General features: G+C 42.2%; 3 protein-coding genes across 3 annotated transcripts; 1 reads left to right on the top strand and 2 right to left on the bottom strand.

Moving 5' to 3' along the window:
• Positions 1 to 142: 142 nt before the first annotated feature.
• On the bottom strand, positions 143 to 6052 carry LOC133931482 (interleukin-18 receptor accessory protein-like). Its single transcript, XM_062378408.1, has 13 exons — positions 5945 to 6052; positions 5769 to 5871; positions 5467 to 5680; positions 4139 to 4298; positions 3878 to 4049; positions 3306 to 3377; positions 2788 to 2917; positions 2520 to 2674; positions 2202 to 2339; positions 1167 to 1277; positions 941 to 1084; positions 615 to 730; positions 143 to 519 (listed from the first exon to the last, which is right to left on the bottom strand). Exons 2-13 carry the CDS (start codon positions 5854 to 5856, stop codon positions 292 to 294), a joined length of 1728 nt encoding a protein of 575 aa, XP_062234392.1. The 5' UTR covers positions 5857 to 5871; positions 5945 to 6052; the 3' UTR covers positions 143 to 291.
• A 363-nt stretch (positions 6053 to 6415) lies between these two features.
• LOC133976179 (interleukin-18 receptor 1-like) lies at positions 6416 to 10023 on the bottom strand. Its single transcript, XM_062414355.1, has 10 exons — positions 9910 to 10023; positions 8535 to 8763; positions 8226 to 8400; positions 8011 to 8137; positions 7863 to 7925; positions 7686 to 7779; positions 7413 to 7585; positions 7207 to 7350; positions 6942 to 7094; positions 6416 to 6875 (listed from the first exon to the last, which is right to left on the bottom strand). The coding sequence occupies exons 1-10, from the start codon at positions 9956 to 9958 to the stop codon at positions 6505 to 6507; spliced, it is 1578 nt and encodes a 525-aa protein (XP_062270339.1). The 5' UTR covers positions 9959 to 10023; the 3' UTR covers positions 6416 to 6504.
• A 987-nt stretch (positions 10024 to 11010) lies between these two features.
• On the top strand, positions 11011 to 19587 carry LOC133976103 (coiled-coil domain-containing protein 81-like). The gene is made up of 16 exons (XM_062414236.1): positions 11011 to 11127; positions 11263 to 11324; positions 11453 to 11606; positions 11803 to 11987; positions 12088 to 12162; positions 12249 to 12420; positions 12632 to 12749; positions 13513 to 13609; positions 13719 to 13865; positions 14762 to 14857; positions 15387 to 15556; positions 15644 to 15722; positions 16644 to 16754; positions 17200 to 17309; positions 17422 to 17547; positions 18242 to 19587. Exons 1-16 carry the CDS (start codon positions 11052 to 11054, stop codon positions 18378 to 18380), a joined length of 1917 nt encoding a protein of 638 aa, XP_062270220.1. The 5' UTR covers positions 11011 to 11051; the 3' UTR covers positions 18381 to 19587.
• Positions 19588 to 21955: the final 2368 nt, after the last annotated feature.

Below are 21955 nucleotides of genomic sequence, written 5' to 3'. Positions count from 1 at the left end.
TCCACTGTACATGATGAGTTAGACCTCACAACATAATTCTTCATAATTTTGACATTTTGTTCACTAAGTAGTATAAATATTTTATATGTTGTATTCACTCTTAATGCTAGGAAACATTTCAATTAGTATTTTGGTACAAGGGTTGGTTCACTTGTTTTGATTTAATGATGATTTTCTTGACATATTTGTTAGTTAATGATGCCACTGTTTCAGTTCAGTACAGTATGTTCATGGACATACACCATGTTTGGAATCTTAAATGTTACGGGTGAAACAACCTAATCATTGGTCCTACACAAGTGAAACCAGTGTCACTCTGTGATCGGGCATGGCCTTCCTCAAAGACCTCCAGAATCTGCTGGTTCCTCCGGCAGGTTCCTCTGACGTCCAGTTCAGACTCGGGAGCACCTTCAGTGCCCTTTGGACCAGTGGAGGAAGTGGGGGGTCCTGACTGAAGGATGAAGAGTTTCTACACGTCTGTATCAGCAGGAGTTTGAGGGAAGACTTTTGCAGCAAAGCCTAAAGAGATGGACCAAGTAGCAATCCAGAAAATGATTATGGAAAGTCAGAATTGCAGTGAAAGCAGCATTAGTTGCCCTGAAACGTAAACCTACCTGAACTCCTGACTCCAGCTCAAACACTCCATTGCTGTCGCAGAGGTAGTCGGCGGACAGGAGACAGATAAGCATGTGGCTTCTCTGTATTGCGAGAGTCACATCATTTGTATAGGCTGCAATACAAAATGGAATTGATCAGGAATCTTTGCAGAAATCACACACACACTCACAACACAGCCGTCCTTACTAGGACTTTTCATTTATTGTAGACAGCTCAACCGAAACCGTATTACTAACACTACCAGTCCAGGACCAACTGGTACCAAACCTTAATCTGACCACAAGTCACATCTGAACACTGACACACATGTTGATCCACTGACCTCCTCCTGGAAGAATGTCTCTCTCCACCAGGCAGAGGCGATACCCCCACTCTTCCTCTAACACTTGGCGCAGTAGCACCTCTAGTGGTCTCTGTGTGGCCTCCCCCTCCTCGGTGTTCAGTGGGTCCAGGCTTAATGGACATGCTGCCAATAGAAATGAGGGCTTACTTTCTTAGGTACTCACAAATGAAATCCAGATACGTGTATGCTGAACGTCTTTGCCTACCCTCCTCATCAGGGACAGGTCCTGGTCGGGAGGAAGGGGTCCAGCCTCTCTCCAGCTCTGCTGCCGTGGGGCTCCACACGTATGACAGAAACACATCAAACCTTTTCTCATCTGAAACAGAGGCTCGGGCGATGTAGAAGACAATTTAGTTATGAAACCTAAACATGAAACGTGTAAATGTGGACACTTTAAACGAGTCATACGTTTACAAAGAGAGATCTGGTTGTGTGATGGAAAATTATCACTATACTATTATACTGTCTTTGATTGTGTAATTGCTGAGATGACCTTTGACCTGCCTTACAGCAGATTCAGATTAGGAAAGAAGTAACTACAGTTAAAGTGAAGGAGAGAAAGTCTCCAGGGAATCAATGTAATGTCCTCTGAAGTGTGCTGTGCGCATGTCTTTCTATAGTTATGATGGGCAATCTTGGTTCATTACATTACATGTCATTTAGCTGACGCTTTTGTCCAAAGCGACTTACATTTTAAGAACACTCAACATTTTATGAGTGGCCATTTAGGGGTTCAGTATCTTGCCAAGGACACTTAGGCGCGCAGATGGGAAGGAGTGGGATTCGAACCGGCAACCTTCTTGTTGCAGAACACCCGCTCTATCCCCTAGGCCACGCTCGCCCCCAACTATGATGGTTCAATACCATCATAGTTTTGACCAATTTGACCAGTCCAAAAAAAATTCAAAAGACTGTTTGAGGTTTAAGAATTGGTTTTAGGGTTAGGGTCAGGGTTTTGCATTTAGTTTTGATGGTTAAGGATTAGATTAGATTATGACTTTATTGTCAGAATCTACTGAAATGTGGACAGCCATTGTCTTCCATAAAGTTACACAACAGAACAAAAAAGAAAACAATGTCCCAACACAAAAAGACAAACAAACAAGAGGCAGGGACCCCTGCATGTGGCTCGCAGCCATGCCACACTCTCACATATGGGTAGGGACTATGCATTTTGTCAATGAGTGTCCTCACTACTATCGTTTGACAAGTGTGTGTGTGTGTGTATGTGGTTTCCAACCTCTGTCATATTTCCCGTGTTGGAAGTGGGACCTGTAGATAATCTGTAGCTCCAGCCACTTCATGTGCAAACTCACTCCCACCACAACCACCAGCAGCAAAGAAGCAACTGGGAACCCAACCAGTGACGGCCATTTCACTACAACCAAGTCCAAAACACACTCATTAGATCGTATCACGTCTTGACAGTGGCAATACATGGACATGGGCGCAGTGGAAAGAAACAAGCTGTAGATACAAAATTGACATATCACAATTTCTGTCGATAGACCTAAATCTTCTACACCGAACCCTTAATAAAACAAAGAAATGATAATACCTGGACGTTTCTTCTTGAGCCTGATGGTGACATTGCGTTTTCCGACAGCGTTACTGGCGATGCAGGTGTATGTATGGTCCAAGTGTTGTGGAGTAACTTCGTTTATGACGCCCTCCTGTAGGATCCTGTATTCTTCAAGTATGTCGGACCTCTGTCTGAATGAGGGAAAGCATTTCAGCTTCTTCATCTCCTAATCAAAATCAACATCATGCACAACCCAACAAAACACTTGATGGCAAAAGCAACACTGAGATTGAATGTGACTCACTGAGGCGTCTTCATGTCCAATAGAGTCATATTATCCTTGTTGCCGCCATAGTTGATGTACCAACGCACCTCCCCTGTAGTCGGACTCTCATAAGGAAAAAGCACCTTACAGGTCAGAGTATGAAGCCGACCTAGAACGAGCAAAAAACATGGTAACTAAACCTCAATGATTAAAGAACAGATATATAATTGATTTCATAAAGCTACATGGAAGGTAGTCAGTCAGAGAAAAGAGCATCGGGTCTTTGTCAGTGTTTCAGATATTCAAAAATAAACATTTTATACATTAAAGCTCAGAAATTACAATAAATCATCATTAGACAGACAAAGCCAAATGAGTTCGATTTGGCTTTGTCTGTCATTGCAAAAGTAACGTAAAATAAGTTTTAAAGGCTGGTTATAATGGTAATAGACTTTGGATTTGACAATGGCTCAATGTGTCTCTATACCAGTTCAATACCATATATAAGTTATTAATTCTGATAGCGCTAAGCTTTAATCACCTTTCAGTGCACTCACCAAGTTCCACTTCCTCTGTTATGTTGTCGGCTGGATACACAATCCTGGGAGGGTCACTTGTTGTCTTGTGTGCTGGTTTGAGAAATAAAGTCACATCTTCATCAAATGTGTTTACTGGAAAAAACAAGTGGCCCAGATTTGGCAAACAGGAGCAGACCACCGAAGTACTCTGCAAATTCTTGGCCAAAACAATTCTGCGATGTAGGACAGGAAGTGGAGATGTGTCCTTTATATTTAAACACATTCTGTGCTGTGAATTTAATAGATAAATATGCAATAATACACAACTACACAAGGCGTCATGGTACACAAGCATATAAGGCTTCTGGAGTTTCCTCACCAAGTCTGTCAATTTCTATGTTACAGCACCTCAAAGTGGATCATAACATTTATACCAGAGCAACTCGGTACCTCGGCTACTTGGTATAAGATGACCAGAAGTGCCTGAAGTGGCCCACGTCTATATATGCTCACTATCCAGAAATGGAGCTGAAATATCGAACGCTGCCATCTTGCATTGTCTTGTCATCCCTCCTCATATACATTAAATGATTCACACACATAGCACTTACGCACAACTTTGACTTGAACAGCCCTCCTGAGAGTCCATGTGACTCCCTGCTCCATTATTGGTCTGTCACAGAAATATACCCCTGCATCATATTTGCCTTTGACTTCACAGAGCAGGAGCAGCCCGTTCTTTTCACAGGTGGCTCGACTCAGCTCAGACACAGACGTGTTTCCCTGCAAGAGAGAACGTGTGTCTGAGTGATGGCTGTTAGTCACACGTTTCCATTGTGAAACTGAAAACCCTACTCATACATGCACTTCACCTTAAACCATCGGACGTGTGTGTTGGTGCTGCAGTTGCGTCCCGGGCAGGGGACCTCCCCACCAGCGCTGTTGAGCAGCTCGACGCTGAGCTCCTCCGGCTGGAAACATCCCACACTGGTTTCCTCCACCACCTGTAGGTGCAAGAACAACTCACTGCCCCTGGACAGCAAGGGCGGTTAATAAGAATCTGAATAAATGTGATGAAATGATATTAATAATATATTAGGACTTACAAATTAATTATTATTTACGGATTACTATTAGTTTGGTTAATGATTGAATTGTTGGAGCGGGGGACTTTGGCCTCTACCAGTTATTTGACATATATATATATATATATATATACTAACCAGGTCTAAGTTTAGATTCTGTCGTAGGTTGGACAGATGCCAAAAACCCTTGATGCTAAGTTGTGATTCTGAAATCTAGCAGCTTTGTTTGGTGCAGCGAGGAACAGCAAAGCTAATTGCTACGTCCCAGTAACATGCTGATGCTAAGCAGCTCCCTGACTGTTTGTGCTGAGACATAAGGTCAATTCAGCGAATCCAGAAATCTGTGTCTGTGGCTCATTTATCTCAAGATCTGTTTATATGATTGGATTCACACTGGTCATGTGTTTTGTTCAGGGCTTAAGGAAGAGCACTGTTGAATCTTGGTGTGATTTAGGCAGGTGAGCGTTGTTTAAAGCAGGGGTCTTCAACATTGTTCAGGCCAAGGATCCCCAAACTGGTGGAGAGATGGAGCAGGGACCCCCAACTATATATATTGTATAAAATTGTGTTTTATATTAAACTGGGCCTAGTTCCGTGTATAAACATACCAAGCTACCCTGTTATTGTGCATTTAAAACTAAGCTATTCAAATAATACACAGGTTCATATATTCATGTTTTTATTTTTAAATCGTGCAAGGATTAGGAGCTGCAGTGATGCATTGCTGACTGAGAGATAACGTCTTCTGCTTCCATATATCCGTTAACTACAATATTTTGGATTTATGTTAATGTATATTTAAAGTCATTTAACATGTGAAAAAATGATTGGTTGGAAAAAGAAATAAAAAATTAAAGAAATATAAAAAGATGGCTAATCAACACAAATTCCGCGACCCCCCCCCTAAATTCCGCAGACCTCCTAAGGGTCGGGAACCCCCTGTTGAAGACCTCTGGTCTAAAGGATGACTTATAAAAATGTGAATAAATCAATACTTTGTGATTTCACACCTTGTGGCAGATCGTTGCTGTATGAGTCAAAGCAGCTTTTGAGATTGATCAGAAATATGAAACACAACACAGGTTATGATAACAAGGAGAAAGGTGGTTGCTTACCCTGTGAGGCAGCTGTACTTTCCAGAATGTCCTGCCTCAGCTGGAAACACTTTCCCACAGTCAAAGGACGGACCTTCAGGTCCTCCAGTCCTGGACCACACCACGTTAATGTGTCCGCTCACAGATCTTATACACGGCATCATGAAGCTCTCCCCCTCCACGGCTCTGTAGTGCTGATGTGTAGCATCCTGCTGCAGACCTGGGAGTCCCGCAGCTGCAACACGGACATACTCTCAAATTTGAACTGTATGTTCTAAACAAAGGAAACACCGTTAACTATAATAATACAGTAAATGAATTACCTGTTTTTTTCGTTTGATGACTTCCCACACAGCATCCATCCAGGACAATGGGAAAGATGAATGAAAACAGAATGTGTCCGGTTTGCATACTGTGTCTCTGAATCTGTCAAAACGTCATGTCGCTGATTATACAAGTGTTCTTTATACGTTTCAGATTTTTTCTGATATTTACTTACCGGATGAAGAGTTCTTGTTGTTTCCCCCCAGTTGCTTTTGCACCGTCTCTTGAAAGCAGCTGTTAAAGGTGATGTTTTTTCAAAAGAAATATATATACATTTCCTGTGGGGTTGTTGAAAGGTTTCCCCAGAAATCGTTGTTACTGTTAGCCACTTCCTATATGAGCTGCACTTCTTAGAATTACTCTGATATATTGCACTGTGCTGTAAGAACAACAGAACACGTGTTACTGCTCCGTGTCATGCGGGTTTACAGGTCGAGATTTTTAACAGAATCGAATGCAGGGTGCAAAGTTGAAAAGTTTTAGGGACAAAATAAATTTCCAGAGGAAACACCGGATGTACAGGCCCCCCACCTTCTCCTTTATCTATGATTTATTAGTATCTGTACAACTCAAAAAACTCCTTACTCATATATAAATCTATTTGTAAATGCAGGAAAGACCAAGGACAGTGTTTTTCTTCAACATGAAAAGTTAGATTTAATTCTTTATTGAGAATACAGAATACACGATGGTAGTAAAGATAGATATGACATAGGATGTGGATCTATAACTTGGTTAAACATTTCGCCATGAGGCAACATCCTTGGTTGTCAGTGGTAGATGATTTATTTTAGAAGGTTGCCGTGAGGCCGGTAGATGATAGCGTAGCTGTTTCCAGAAGGAGGAGGAGGACGACATGGAGCTCGGGCCCTTCCAGGTGACGCAGTCTCCAGCCTCACTGAGAGGCTGCAGGGCCTCAGATAGGGAACCTGGCGTCGACGCTTCCGTTGTCTCAGTTGTGATGAAAATCAAGCGAGTCTGCCGCTCCACAAGAGCAGCATGGATGGCACTCAGCAGGCCGGACCCAAGACCAGGATCTGGAGAGGTGGGAACCAGAACCACCGTCCGGCTCTCCTCTATGCAGTCAACCACGGCCTCCGCTGCAGCTGCAAACAACCAGGGTTCAGATTACGCACGATATGAAGAAATGTGAGGTCAATACTAACACGTACCTTTCCCTGGTAAGACGTCACGATCATAGAGACAGAGGCTGTAACCAAACCTCTCCTCCAAAACACTCTGCAGACATTTCCTGTCCTGAGCGTTGAGTCCTGCGCCTCCGTCGCTCTCATAACACATCAAAAAAGCATCGTAGCACTTTCCATCTAATCAGAGAACAACAACAGCTCTGTCACTGCAGTTTCCATTGTCTGCACCCCCCGAACAAAAGCACAAACTTATATCAATTTAACATTTAACACACAATTTGACTCCTACCTGAAGTTCTTCTATGGCAGCCAAGAGTGTCTCTTAAGAAAAGAGTGATTTCAATTTTCAACTTCACGTAGATAAATAGGGTCACAATCATCACAAACACGATGCCCACAGTGCTGAGTATCAGGGGCGTGTAAGAGCGGCGAGCTGTCGATTCATAATGGAGAGAGTCACATAGTTAATTTAAATCGTCACATTTCTAAACCAACAGTTTTGACCCCCAAAAAACATGGACTTTCCTGTTCTGAGAGTAACGGTGACGGAGCTCACGCTCTGGCAAGTAGATCGCAGTCTACAGGTATAGTTTTTTAGAAGATCCTCTTCTGACACTTTTTGGAAGACCAGAGATACCGTTATCTTTTTTTCTTCACCACGAGGTGCCCTGGACAAATCAATAAAGTGGATGAGGATTATGAAAGAGTGTTAATGTGACTGTGTTGGACACCAGCAGAGTTGTTGCTACGTGCGTGTGCAGTGTTTACCGTTTGGTAGATTTGACAGATTTCTCATTCAACCAGATCAACCTGTCAAAGTTTGAGCAGGTCACAGCTTCACACTCGATCACCTTTCTTGAACCTGGAAAAGACAGAATTAAAAGTTGTGATTTGAAAAGAGAAACGTGTGTGTGTGTGTATCAGCGCTACAAGTTTGAGGCTCACCCAATTCCACATAAAATACTTCCTCATGTTGCGGTGAAAGGATCACTGCAGTTGTCATCTTTTCTGGGCAAAGAACAGAGAAAGCTTTTTTTTTTAGAATACATGAACTTTGATGGGGATAACCGTGTCGATAAAGTGCCGGTCTTACTCTGTGGTTCGACACGAAGTACAACTGTAGAGGTCACGTTATACACCTGGCTAGTACAGGTGTACACACCACTGTGGTTCTCTTCCGCAATCGGGAAGTACCCGTCATTTGGCGATGGCCGTCCCTCCTACAAGATGGAAAATACAGTTTAATCTCTAAGCATGAACTCAATGAGAAATAACAAAATGTTTGTTCAGTCACAAATCAGTGGTTACCTTGAGCCACGTGATGCCGTTGCTGGTCATATTTACTCTTGGGGTGTTTACATGAGGGCAAGTCAATCTGCAGGACTGTTGTGAGTAACATATCTTATCGTAGAAGCTCTCTTCATTTCCTCTGGACGGTGCTGGGTTCACTGTCACAGTGAACCGGGACTGGCAGCTGGAATTCCTTTCATGTCATAGAAGAAATTAGTAATAAGAAATAGAAAGAGCTATCAGAACAGGAACCCGCAAAAACTGAACCACAACACCAAAAAGGCAGATTCCTCCGACCAATCATCAAACCTACGAATGAAAACTTACCCCAGAGAACACGAGTAGTTCCCCTGATGACATCCAGATGCACAGGGAATAACGAGACTCATCCCGTGAACCAGCACACCGGACCCGTTAGTCAGATCCATCTCCAGCTGGGTAGAACTGGTCCAGATGGGTTTGGCATCACCAGTACGATTAACATCACATGGGCAGTGCAGCTCGACCCTCTCACCTGCCTGGACCAGTATCGCCTCATGTCCCAGTTGTTGTGCAACTGGGAGAGAGCAACAAAAGGTTAACTTCATTTCATTGTGTTAACGAGCTGGATTGTTGACACAAGAACTGAGTCGAATATATTATTGTATTGGCTGGCACACATCAGTGAAGCCAAAGCCCCCTAACGGCTGGCTGGAGTATAGGTCATAAACCTTGTCTCCTCCATGTAAGTGGACGGGGCCATAGACCAAACTAAAAAGTCACAGTACGCGTTAAATACAATTTCCTCAAAGATGATTTCTCTTGTTTTAAGTGGTTTTTATTATCACACTTATGTTTGTTCAAGAATTTATTTTCTTTAGGTTTAAATTAGTTAGTCGATGCTTTAAAAATGGGGTAAAGTCCTGAGTGAAAAATGAAAACACTAATAAATGAATACACAAAATATACAAATAATAAATGGTTTTCTAAAGTTTTTTCCAATGTAACAATAATCATATTTGCTGAAGTAAACTGCAGTCAGTCCATGGAGACATATACAGACTAAAGGAAGCACCTTGAAACCACTGGGCTAGTGTCTCAGTGGACGTGCAAATGCTCCATGAGCTTGAAGCCACTGTGGTTATGGGTTCCTGTCTCTCAGTGATAACATGTGAATGTAATAACAGGATTGTGTGTGACCACAACCTAGTTTCATGGTATTTATTCTCTGTAAAAACAATGTCAGATTACTTTAGGAAAGATGTGTGAAGAGACATGGCAACGATTTAAAGTGTTATAAGTGTCTAAGTGTGTATAATGACGTGTCGGTTCAATGTCATTTTTTAAGTTATGAGCACTGATGTAATGTGACTAGCTGGTTAAAGCCGTTTTGAGGCTCCTGTGGTTATTTCCATTTTATGCTTGTTCCCCAAAACAATTCAGAGGAAATATTACAAATTTTACTTCCCTTTTTAATATCTTCCTTCATGCACTTGTTTCTTTGCTGATTCATAAAACGTATACATTTAAAACAAACGGGTCATGATGAGTTATTGTAAGTTTTTACTTGTACTTGTATTTTCCGAACTTTGCAAATCGTTTACCTTCTACAAAATGACATTGATGTGAGTAAACTCTGCTCCCTCCCTCAACCATAACACAGTGAGAGCAAACAATCTATAGTTGATTTGATACGTTATGTAAAGCCAGGTTCATGTCTTACCGGGTGTCGATGTGAGGAGGAACATCAGAGCGAGCAGAGAGGAAACCATTACTTTGTTTTCACCGTCTTCAGCCTCCAAGTGCAGCTCGGCTGAATGAGACTGATGATGATAAAATAGAAACTTAAGGGCGTGCATGAACACACTGTGAAATCCCCTACTCAAGAGTAACAGCCTCCTATTACAAGGAAATGATTTGTTATTTATTTCTTTGCACATCTTCTTATTAAACAGTGCATTATTCATTATTATTATTGTTATCATTATTATTATAACTATTATTATTATTATTATGACCTGGTGGTGCTTTCATCAATCACTACATCTATAAATATTACTCTACATATTTTCATTTTATCCTGGTCCCTCTCTCTCCTCCCTCCCCTCTCCATGTAAAGTGCAATGGGATAATGGAAGTTATAAATTGATGCTAATCAAATTAAACTAAATTGAATTGGAGAGAGGCAGAAAACCAAGTGGGTCCATTTTACAGCCTCTACATAGAATCTCACAATATTTGAAAGATTAATGTCAAGTATAAATATATAACAAGGATGATAATGTATGTGTGTAAAAAATAAAGAGAGAGTATATATATATGTAATATATATGTCTACATTTTAAATTTTAGAAAAATATTGAGGAGGGGGGTTTGAGTATGTTAACTGTTGATAAACTTTCGCTGACAACAGTTTGGACCATTTCCAGCATATGTGTAGACTAAGCAAACTTGACTTATTTTACAAATACAGCAGTGCAGTATTTTCTGTGTTTTTAAACGAGACATTTTACGAAGCTGCATGTGTGTTGATTCTTTTCGAGTAGGTGGTAGTAAAACATTGTCACCTTCAGTCCCATGTTATGAGCAAAACACTATTATAGAGAAATGAAACCACAAAGTTTACAGACTTCGGCTCCTGGAATGGACCTTTACTGGTTTCTCTACCACAGGCCGTCTCCTTGGTGACAGCTAAGCAGCAGTGGTGTCACTCGTTACAACACAACGTTGGAAACTTGGCTCGTGCGCGCCCTGCAGGGGTTTGTCACTATGCCGACCGGGGCTCTCATGTAATGATTTGTGTCAGTGGCTGTGGAGCGGAGCGAGGACGGGATTTGTGCAAACTCCACTTCACACTGCGGGGAGATGACTGACGTGCTGCGGCTGCTGTCCCAGGCGGACAGGAAGGATTTACCCACTCTCTCCCTGCTCTCTGAAAATGGTGGGACCAAAGTTTGTTGTCTTTCTTTTTGTTTAGTGACAGTCTGGTTAAGTTGCATTGTTTGTTTTTACAAACAATGCATCTTGCAAAGTGTCATCAAATTTGACAAAGAAAATGTATGTGTTCTGTTTTCAGATATTGACAGTATTTGGGCTGATGTATCCGCTTACATTGAACGACAGATGGCATTACAGAAGGTTAGTCTATCTATCTATCTATCTATCTATCTATCTATCTATCTGCTAATCCATATATGTATGACACAGTGTTTATACTGCCCATTCAATGACCTAATAACAGTGGACTGATAGATTTATTGTGTCAGGGGGTCACTCTGGCAGGATTGGGGACGTTCACCTTCTCTCAGCAGAGGCTGGATCTTGGGAACAGGTCTACCGTGATCCAACGACCCATCTTCATCCTAGCAGGGAAACTGCTCCAGTCTCTGGGTTTAAAGCAGACCAGGCCATTGGCTGCAGGTGAACACATTTTTAACAGCCTACATCATAATATTTTTAAAATTCAATACTACTACGGCTGACAGCCTATATTATGTGAATACAGGTCGTTGCTAATGGTAATCCTTTACCTGTGTTAAATATTTGGATTTGAGATTAGAAAAAGGAATTTGACACATTGACAAAAGAACAATGAGTATTTGTGTGTCCCTCGCAGCGACACACCTGCCGGTGGTGCAGCTAAACTTTGCAGCCGTGTCCCAGGAGACTCCGTTCAGTCGAGACGTGGTGGAGGGCTGCGTGAGAGAAACTCTTCTGTTCCTCTTCAGAGCTTTGGCCTCTGAACGAAACGTGTTGGTCACGTTCCAGGGGATTGGAGTTCTGTCCTTCACAAACAACAAGGTGGCTCCGCTCCGCTTCCTGCACCATGTTTCCTATTCTGTGATTCACATTGTCGGCTGGTTTGTCATTAAATCTAATATCAGCTGATGTTCTTCAAAAGGTCCGGATGAAGTTCAACAGATATTTTATTAATGCCATGGATGGAACTGGTAGGATGCTGTTAGCCTTTAACAAAGTGAGTATCAACAAGTGTGTTTGCATGTAACAGCACGATAATTGCAGAAGTGCTCATATAGGTAATTGGTACTTTTGCCTCTCCAGAGAACTGGCAGCAGTGTCTCTTTACTGTCTGGTGGCGTGTCCAGGCTGCAGAGGCCACAGACGGTCAACCCCATCACCCTGCCAACCGTCTGCTCCCCTCAACCCCCCCACAAAGACACAGACACAGATGGATGGTGCATGTCAGCAGCTCCAGACCAGAGGAATGCAGAAGGTGAACGAGCCCTCTGCAGGAGGCCAACGGTTTGAGTTTAATGAGTCAAATCCTCACACGTCTCTCGTTCACGTGCAGCAAAGAAAACTTCAGGCTGTTTAAGTTTAGAAGCTGAAATAAATACGCTATGGGGAAAATTATGTTAATCTTAGTTACCGTGTGTAGCAGATTAATTGATGTTGAATCTACTCAGTGTTGTGTGTCTTCACAGACGTCCCCCAACAGAGAGACTCTAAACCGCAACTGACACTGCAACCTGCCAAGATGAAAGCTATCAATCTTTTTGAAGATGTGAATCCAAAACCCCCGACGGAGGCCACCACGGACAAGTACTTCACACACAAAGACACAAGTACACACACAGGGACACACACACTCTGAGGCTCGGTTTTCAGTGGGCCGAGTTGTTGTTTGCAGGTAGACGAGTTGCTGAGAGCTGAGAGGTCAGTGGTGGTCTCATATTGTTACTGCCCTGAGGCGGCTAACAGCTCCATCAATGATGCACAACTACCTGTGGGACAGATTCCCCTCATGTCATCGCCTCCCGCCACTGTCAACACACACACACACAGACACACACAGATACACACAGACACACACACGTGATCCTAGAAAATTGTTGTCAAGAAAAATGTCTCACTTCCCCAAATCTTAAATTGAGAATGAGACAGAGAGTGAATGGACATCCAGCTATCCCTTTGTGAATCCACTAAGATCCTCTTGTAAGGTGTCATCATCATTACCCATAAGTTGTCTTCATAACTGTCATTGAGTCTATTATAACCTCAAATACACATCAAAAGACTGTGTGAAAAGTTTGAGATATATAAATCTGACTTAAAATAAACGTGTGTAACGATTCGATTTATTTAGTTTATAATAAAATCTCTTCCTTGCTCAAAACAAGAACCAAAACATTGTGGATTAGGCTTCAGGAAGAATTTGACAAATAATGTGTATAACAAAATGTTTGTGTAGACATGTCGCGCAACATCTGTGTAATAATCTTGCAACAATTTCACACGCACCAGTCAGGATGTCACCACGTCTATGTACATTATACACAAGTCAAGTATTTATTTCCACTCCCAGGCCTGTCACCTTCATCTCCCCACCAGAGGGCGCTTCCACCAAACCGGAGGAACCTTGTGTGAGAGATAGCTGCTCTGGCCACACTCGAGCTGGACAGGTGACTCCTCTTGTCTGTATTGAAAGAGCCGGAGAAGAACATGACATACATAACAGACTTCATATTCTGAATCCTTTACACTGCTGATCCTCCGGCCTCGTCCCTGCAGGAGCTGTGCTACCTGTGCATGCAGCGGGCCCGGAGAAATGTCCCGGTGTACCTGAGGGAGCAGCAACAGGCAGAGGAGAAAGCTCGGGACAAACTCCTGCTGCTGAAAGAACAACAGAGGGACAAGCGGTGCATGGAGGAAGAACAGGTTTGTGGAACAGCAAGGGTCATAGGTCACACAGTAATATGCAAAACAACAATATGAGGTTAGATGTCAGCCTTATGATGATAGCTCTACCTTGGGCATCACCAAAGTTATTGGGATTCATCATCTGGGGAGAATGAATGTCTGAACCAAATTACTTCAGCAGTCCATTCAGTCCACTCAGTCCAAAACAGTTATTGAAATATCGCAGTCGGTCCACAGGCCGATATCCCCTTAGCTGCTGGTATTGCCAAAAGCTATGACTGTGAAGATTAAGTGGTCACGAGCTTTAGTGCTATGGAAATTTGTCTTAAAAGTTTGTAAACTATCTTAATACATATATACACATTAACTTCTGTGATATCGAAATACCTTATTCCCATCATCCACACACAAGTTTTTTGATTCACAGGTGTTTTGGGGATATTTCTTTAGATTTATTAGATTTATTAAAAAAAAACATGAGTTCAGAAAACACATTGGTTAAGCAAGTTAAAGTAAAAGCAGTGAAATGTTTCACAATAAAAAGAAAAAAGACAGAGGTCACAGTAAGAACTCTCTCAACAGCTGAGGAGTTGAAGGTGGTTCCGCTCTGCTCGGGGTCGGTGAGCTGAGACCAAGGCATCATCCCTTTTTCCAGCACTTGGCAAGAAGTGTGGGACCCCAGGGAAATTAAAATTCAAAACTTCTTTAATGTTGTTTTTGCCAGTATTACTTCTTGGTCCAATAAACCAGACTGCAAAATTTGTAGCATGTCCCAAAAAGTCATAAGAGCCAAAACGCTCTCAGAAAGCTTTTTTTTCACCCTGGTTAGAACATTCCAAACTGTCCGTCACCTTATTTTTTTGGGGTCATTGTGGTGATAAGAGGGATTTGTTTTTTCTGTGTTCATCTGGCAGGAAAAGCTGTGTGAGCATCGTGAGCATGCAAAGCAGGTCGCTACATATAACCTGCTCATGTCAGAGAAGAAAGAGAAGACGGGTCCTCTGTACCCTGTGAGTATGGAGCTGATGGATCTACGCTTCAGTCTTTAAGTTATAATGTCAAGGGTTTAATAAATATCGATGTAAAGATTTGTTTCCGCTAAATACTCACACTCACAGTCTGTCAGATTTAACCATGGACTGTAATTAAAGATGGACGACATAACAGTTCCCCAAAAGTGAAGCCAAAGCATCTCCATCACATGTTAGTGGACTGGACATGGACTCAACAGAAAATTCAAACTAGCCTACATGTTTAAGATGGTTCCTGTCAATTTGGGTACTTTGTTAGCATGTCAATCTTTTCACTAAGTTTGGTTTTAATGAGTTTCACTGTTAGTTTCAACATTTCATTTTTTTTTACAAACTAGCTACAGTCAGCAAGAGTATTCTCCAAGACTCAAATTCAGGCTTATATCCCCTAAAAATAGACTTTAATAGACATTTGGTTATGATCTTGTAAGTGAAGGACTCTTGAATATTAGTGGGATCTCAATATCAAGTCAATGTGGACATTTGATGTCTTCTCTCTGCTGCTTAGACTTCCTTCATCTTCCCGGCTCGGCCGCTCACTCCTGTCAAACGGATTCAGCAGCACCGTTACATGAAAGATCTCCAGAGCCAGGTCGAGAGCCGGCAGGAGCGCGAGGCTCAGGACCACCAGAGCCGACTTATACTGGAGCACCTAGACCAGGTCCAGCTGGTGCAGGAGTGAGTCTGTAATCATGGCACCGCACAGGCATTTCAAATGATCATCTGATGTGATAACTAACGTCTCTTATGGGGTTTCTGTTTCAGGATAGCTTTGCAGAAGGCTCAGCAGCTCCAGCAGAAACACGAGAAGACGAAGCATTACAAGAGAGCTCTAGACACTCAGGCAAGGAAATACTTTAAAGGTGACATGAAATACCCATATTCAGGTTCATGGGTTATTACTTGGAAAGGTTTATATGCCCTAATGTTCAGAAAATCCCTTTCCTTTGCAAACCTTTTAGATTCATAATAAAATGACACATCAGAGGAAAGAAAAACGGAAATATCACTCGACCTTTAAAAGCAGATTTGTCAGGCTCAGCATTTTACAAAGGATGTCGTCAAGCATGGAAAACCAAGTTATACGTCATGTTTATTCACTGAGTCCTTTTTGATTTATCGTACGCCAGAAAAGATATAGCATCAACATCAGATCGAGGGTTTCCAAATGTGCTTTTGTGATGATCAGGATGAGGAAGGTCAGCTTCAAAGGAAGCTGCCGCCCATCCTGCCCATCAAGGGCACAATGCAGTTTAAGTTTTTATTTCATAAGCCACAGTGTTCATGTACCTTTAACACGAACCACTGTTTTAAAATCATGATACACAGGATGTGGATTCTTCTTCTTTTATTGCACCAAAAGGAATGAGAGTCACAATTATATCATTAAACTCACTATTCAATAAAAATATCCTGCCAGCAAAGAGTTGTAAAAGAAACAAATTCAACAACCATAAACACACTGGGAGCGTGAACCCCCGCCAGAGCTAACGCCCGATCTCACAATGAAGGTGAAGGGAAAATTCCTTCATCAACCTCCTTAAACAAATCTGCTCCTAAAGTGAATAGGTTCAAACTCTACCCCCCCCCACCCCCTTCCATAGATAAAGTTAAAACAAAACCGGTTGTGTATTCATTTCAGGGAGAACGTCTGGAAAATAAACAGATAACTAAATTGTTATTTCACTTATTTTGACATTGAGAAAGGCCCTCTCACTATGCGACATCTGGAAGAGATCTGAAACGATTGTGTTCTTCCTCGCAGGTGGAGGATAAGAAGCCCACAGAGCCTCCAGAGTGCCAGACTGACCACTCCGTGTTCAACCGCTGTGAGACGGCAGCCAGGAGCACAGAGAGCCGGGACAGGGCACAGAAGGTCACCACTGTCTAAGTATCAAAAGTCAAAGTGATATAGCATCCGCCCTTATAGAGCGTTATATTGGTATTCACCATTTTACTCGATTTATCCCATTGAAGCATTAACATGAAACCAACTGTTTCCATGTTGCAGCTGATCGAGGTGTAGAGGATCATTTAATATGATAAGACAAGACAAGATAATACCTATGGAGACATTTTTTGAGTTGCAGGAGCAAATAAAAATATTAAATGAATAAAACAATACATGTAGAAAGAAAATCATTAAAAAAAATAAAAAAATTGACTTTTTCATCAAAAACTACTTTTATATATTTAATTATCTATGTATTTTTTTTAAATGCTAAAGCCATTTTTTTGTTCTTAATATGTGACTGAATATCTCCCTTTTTTAACTGCTCTCATACATGGTGAAACTGATGTTAATCCACATATACTTGCAGCTCTTTCAGGTAAATTTCAGTACAGCCACTCAGAGGAAAAATGAAGAACTGCACAGCCGCCAGGCCCGGCTGGAGAAAGAAAGACAAATGCTCAAAAGCAGCAAAACGGAGTGAGTTGTGAAGGAGGCAATGAATGAACTAGTTCACAGTGAGGATGTGGAGGAGAAAAGAAGCTGTGACCACGGTGGTAGTTTGTCTCTCTCTGGTGTGTTTCCCCTCCAGGCTAATCCTGGACCGCATTAATCGCTTTGAGAAGAGGCAGCACCTCAGCAAGTCACTGGAGGACGAGTGGAGTCGCAGCATGAAACTCAAACACCGACGAGAGGAAGAGGAGAAGCGCTTCCTCAGGTTTGTAGATGAAGCCTCACGTTGAATTGTCATCACTGTTCATCCGCTGAGTTACATCGACGAGTGCAGCCCATTCCAAACGTGCCTGTTTGCTTGGCCTGCGGTAATAATGCTTGTTGCAGCTTCTGAATCTGTAAATGTGATTGAGCCACGTGAGTACCGATCGGCTGCAGGATCAGAAGCCACATAATTCTGGAGCTGCTGCACAAAGAGCTGTTCACCTGTTTATTCAAAGTTCAGTGAAGCTCGACTCAGAACCCTCAAGTAGAGAATCAGTCGTTGTTGTCGTTAACGTACGTTGTTGATGAGTCTCAACCGCCGCTGCTAAGTGCTGGTCCCCTTTTTAAATAAAGTTTATTGATATTGAACGTATCGCTCTTCCAAATCGCACCAAATTCGACTGCACTTCCTCTGGCCATAAAGGACACACAGGCCATGTGTGAAGCTAATAAGATGAATGGTTCTTAAGATTCTCAGGTCACATACAGACAGCCTTATATAAAGATCATCAACCCTTACTTTAAGTTGCTGCATCCTTGGGACAACTGAACACTTCCTGTTCCAAATTTTGATCTCCCATTTCCCGGTATTTCACACACTGAGCTTCTGTCTGTGTTCAACCTGAGAAGATGCCACATCATTCATTCATTGTTTTCACTCATTTATTCTCTCTGTTCCCGATCCCTGTGCTCAGGTCTGCTGGTCAGCTGCTGGTCGATAAGCTGGCACAGTACCAGCGCTGCTGCCAGTGTAAGAGGAGGACCACTAACTTGGGAGAGACGAACATCTGGAAGGACTCCTATTACCTCTCTGGCTCACAGTACATGATCTGATGATGAACATCTGAACCTCACAGTCTGAACCAGACCTCAACACCTGTTACTGTTTAATGTGAGATTTACTCTTGTTTTTTTCCCTGAAATTCAACTTTGAAGTATTTGTTGCCGTTTTCTTTTGGGATTTTTAATCATGAAAATAGTTAAGAATCAAATCTGTAATGAGTTATTTAGTTTGGTTGAGAGTTACAGTGTGTTAATATGAGACTATTGTAAATTTTCCGATAATCCTACTCACACTTCAATGCATCCACTTGTTTACACCATTCACTGTATATAAAGATGGACAGAGAAAGATGGAGGCCAAACTGTCTCAGTCGCCCCCTGGTGGATGGCCACATTATAGGTCATAAATCCCATCTCCTCCATGTCTGCAGATGAGACACGCACCAAACCAAACAGTCAAAGGAAACGTTACATTTATTTCTTCCTCAAATATGGTTTCTGACATTTTAGGTAGTTGTTATGACACTGATGTTTGTTGAAGTGTTTATTCTACTGATGAGTTTGGTTTGAATCAGTTATTTAATGCTGAAACTAACTCACCATTGGTCGAGCATGTTTAGCAATAGGACCCCCCCCCCCCCCCCCCCCATATCACTAACACAACTTTGTCTGATTTAAGCAGCTTTGCAGCAGCGGAGCTCTTTGACGAATCCTCCGTTTGAATGTGGTTTCAGCTTCTTAGTCATTTGCTGACCCATCACCAAACTTGCCTGCTCATGAAAGCTGCTTGTTGTGCACAAATGTCCATTTTAACTTTATCCAAGCACATTTGTGTGTTTTACAACTCATGCACTTTAGCTTCATGCTTTGAGGTTGTCCTCTTTCATCGCTGTGACCGTGACCCCACACATTATCCATCCGGACTGGTCTTTCACTTCAGCAAAAAAAAATGAATCATGACTCATGTCTTTCCTTTACCTTGACTGTGACCTTACAACCAGAGGGCTCACGCTGAATAACATCTGAGTCAATGTTATGTTACATTTATCACAGAATAAAATTAATTGCTGTCATGTCATGTTTTTTTTTATTCTCTTGATAGCCATATAAGTTCCCCACTCTTGTTTCCACTGTGTATTCCATGAGGGGATCCTAAACAAAGTATTACATTTGAGACACAGTGGTAATGTGTAGAATTGGAAACAATGTATGAGAGGATCAAGTACAGTGGTTGTAATGCAGATAGAAGATTAATTGAGTCCAGTCTATAAAGAAATTAAACAAGCTGGAACATGTTGTCAAGTTCAGGTTGTAAAAAACTTAAAAGATACATGATATCAACATAAAATATGATTTATTTTTTTTCCAGATAAGCTTCAACTGTAAATGATGTTGATACAAACCAAGGTATCTGTCCTCTGTCTGACCGTGAAGTCGTTCTTATATTCCACAGTTCATACAGTGAAGTGCATTACTTACAGTGCAATGAAAGCAAGAAGGCCTCACCAGGGCCCCAAGTGTCTGAGCTCTGGGAGGAGGAGAAAAACAACAGAATCATTCTCAATCAATCTCCGTAAATCACGACGAGCTGAAAACAAATTGGAGCCAAACGAAAAGAAAAGTGAGGAAAACAAAACAAGATAAGGATGAAAGCGGGAACGTGGCTTTAATGTGGGTGGAGGGTTCTATCTGATGGGGAGTTTCTATAGATGATAAACGTTGTGTTGCAATATTCTTCTGGCACTCGGCCCAGTTCTGTGTGAAGCCAGAACTCCCTTAATGAGCCTGTGGAGGCATCTGAAGGTCTTTGTATTGAAACAGATGCACAATAAACTCCTCCACACGTTCTGGTTGAGTAATTTACAAACCGACAGATCCGATGTATAGACAAAGACGTGTGTTGTTGAGTAGACGCTGTGTAGTGGCACAGAAACATGTCTCCCTCATACTCCGAGCGAAGGGCAACATGACCCAAATCAGGATCCACCCGGAAACCTCTACAAACTAGAGATCGTCCACTTGTTGGGGCCTGTTCCATTTCAAAGGTCTTTAATATTGCTGTGTTGCACCAGCACTGGTTTTATTAAAGTATAAATAACATAGGGGAAACACATATAACAGTCATATCGGAGCCAAACTGAAGTTTCGAAAACAAGTGTAGGGGAAATTTCCTCAAAAAATAGTTTCCAGTGTCAAAAACAAATGAAACTCATTAGTCTCTCCTCTGCCTCCAGTGTGTGTGTCTGTGTGAACCAGATCCACCCATCCCCTGCAAAGTCCTGTGGTGTGCTCTTGAGATTTAACAAGTCCACGCTGACCTTCCCCATCAGTGACACTGGAGTGGACGAGTGAGAACTCTAAACATGCGTGTGTCGTCCCCCTCACTGATCTGAAACACAACTGACCGAGGATATTTCCCATGATCCTCATCTTCCTGAACCAGAAAATCTGTTGCTGTAACACATACACCAAACATATTTTAATTTTCCTCACTGAATAACAGAGATAAACGCTGTCAAAGTGTTTTTTTTACTTTTTCAGCATAACTTTTGAATTAGCTGGACCCTATTCTGACAATTGAGGCTGTGACTATCTAGTCAGCTACTCACTTCTCACAGGAGATCGTAACCTCTCCCCAAAGTTGCACATGAGAACAGATGTCGGGGGTGAGGAGCGGGGGGTGATTGTGGCACAATCTCCTTATTCGACTATTTAAAATCTCATGAGTTTATCTAGAGGGGCTGTGGGATTATTGAGAGTTCTTACTTCCATCCCTCTGGTAGAAACTCCAGAGAATGAGCCCACGTGAGAATACAGCAGGAGTTCGTGTAGGGGATTCACCACGAGCAAGTGAGCGTGTGGAATTCATACAGGACGGGCGCAAAACTATAAAAAAAAATGATGGCCGATGAAGAGGTCAACTGGAAAAAACAAGACAACGATCGACGTCAGTGTTGATTTTCTCAGCAGAATTCAAACATCATGTCCTCCTGCATGCCCCTGCTCACGCCACTAGGTTTGAGAGAGTCTCCTGCTGCGTTCATCATGTGCGAAAGGCAAACTCCACACCCAGATCACATCTGAAGTGACAGCACACGAGTCCTGGACTTGAAATGTCAGTTATTTGTTTTACATAGTTTGATGGTAATTTTTATTTCTTAAATATTTTCTTCAGAGTTTAGTTACTAATCCTATTTCTGGAGAGGATTACTTGCTCTCCGAGGGTTTCTTGGAAAGTTGAATTGATGCAATGAGATGGAAGTTTTGGTGACTCAACTGCAGTGTGGGTTGTGTAATGTGAACTCACTGTTGGAGTGTGTTGTGGAGTCATTAGCAGGGTGGAGGGCACTGCCTCTTGGGGCATCTATGCTTCCCTTTGAGCAGGAGACCGCAGGAGGCCACTGACCAAATATCTCATGCCGTTTGTCATGCACTTGATGACCGGTGGGGAGGAGGTTATGTGAGGCTGCAGGGATTCTGTTCTGCAACAGCTCTGAATTGTCCTCAGATATTCGGTTCAAATGTGGGAATACTGTAGGAACTTGTGAAATACAGTGAACACCCTCCACCTCTTTCTTCAGCCATTCTTCTCTGTGTTTTTGTGTGGTTGTGTTTGCATGTTTCCA

This window comes from Platichthys flesus, chromosome 1, assembly GCF_949316205.1.
Source record: "Platichthys flesus chromosome 1, fPlaFle2.1, whole genome shotgun sequence".
In the NCBI taxonomy this organism is placed as follows: Eukaryota; Metazoa; Chordata; class Actinopteri; order Pleuronectiformes; family Pleuronectidae; genus Platichthys; species Platichthys flesus.
Note: the sequence above shows the minus strand (reverse complement) of the source record. Positions and strands in the feature narration are given on the sequence as shown.

Bases quoted from the DNA above. Each gene is read 5' to 3' on its own strand.
- LOC133931482 (XM_062378408.1), bottom strand. From the start codon at position 5,856: ATGCAAACCGGACACATTCTGTTTTCATTCATCTTTCCCATTGTCCTG. The intron at 4,050-4,138 runs GTGAAGTGCATG...TCTCTCTTGCAG, and splicing joins CACACGTCCGATGGTTTAAG to GGAAACACGTCTGTGTCTGA. The intron at 1,278-2,201 runs GTTGGAAACCAC...CCTCTGTTTCAG, and splicing joins ACACGGGAAATATGACAGAG to ATGAGAAAAGGTTTGATGTG.
- LOC133976103 (XM_062414236.1), top strand. From the start codon at position 11,052: ATGACTGACGTGCTGCGGCTGCTGTCCCAGGCGGACAGGAAGGATTTA. The intron at 12,750-13,512 runs GTACTTCACACA...TTCCACTCCCAG, and splicing joins ACGGAGGCCACCACGGACAA to GCCTGTCACCTTCATCTCCC. The intron at 16,755-17,199 runs GTCACCACTGTC...ATATACTTGCAG, and splicing joins GCCGGGACAGGGCACAGAAG to CTCTTTCAGGTAAATTTCAG.
- LOC133976179 (XM_062414355.1), bottom strand. From the start codon at position 9,958: ATGGTTTCCTCTCTGCTCGCTCTGATGTTCCTCCTCACATCGACACCC. The intron at 8,764-9,909 runs GTAAGACATGAA...GCTCTCTCCCAG, and splicing joins CCTCCTCACATCGACACCCG to TTGCACAACAACTGGGACAT. The intron at 7,586-7,685 runs GTAAACACTGCA...TGATTTGTCCAG, and splicing joins TCTGTCAAATCTACCAAACG to GGCACCTCGTGGTGAAGAAA.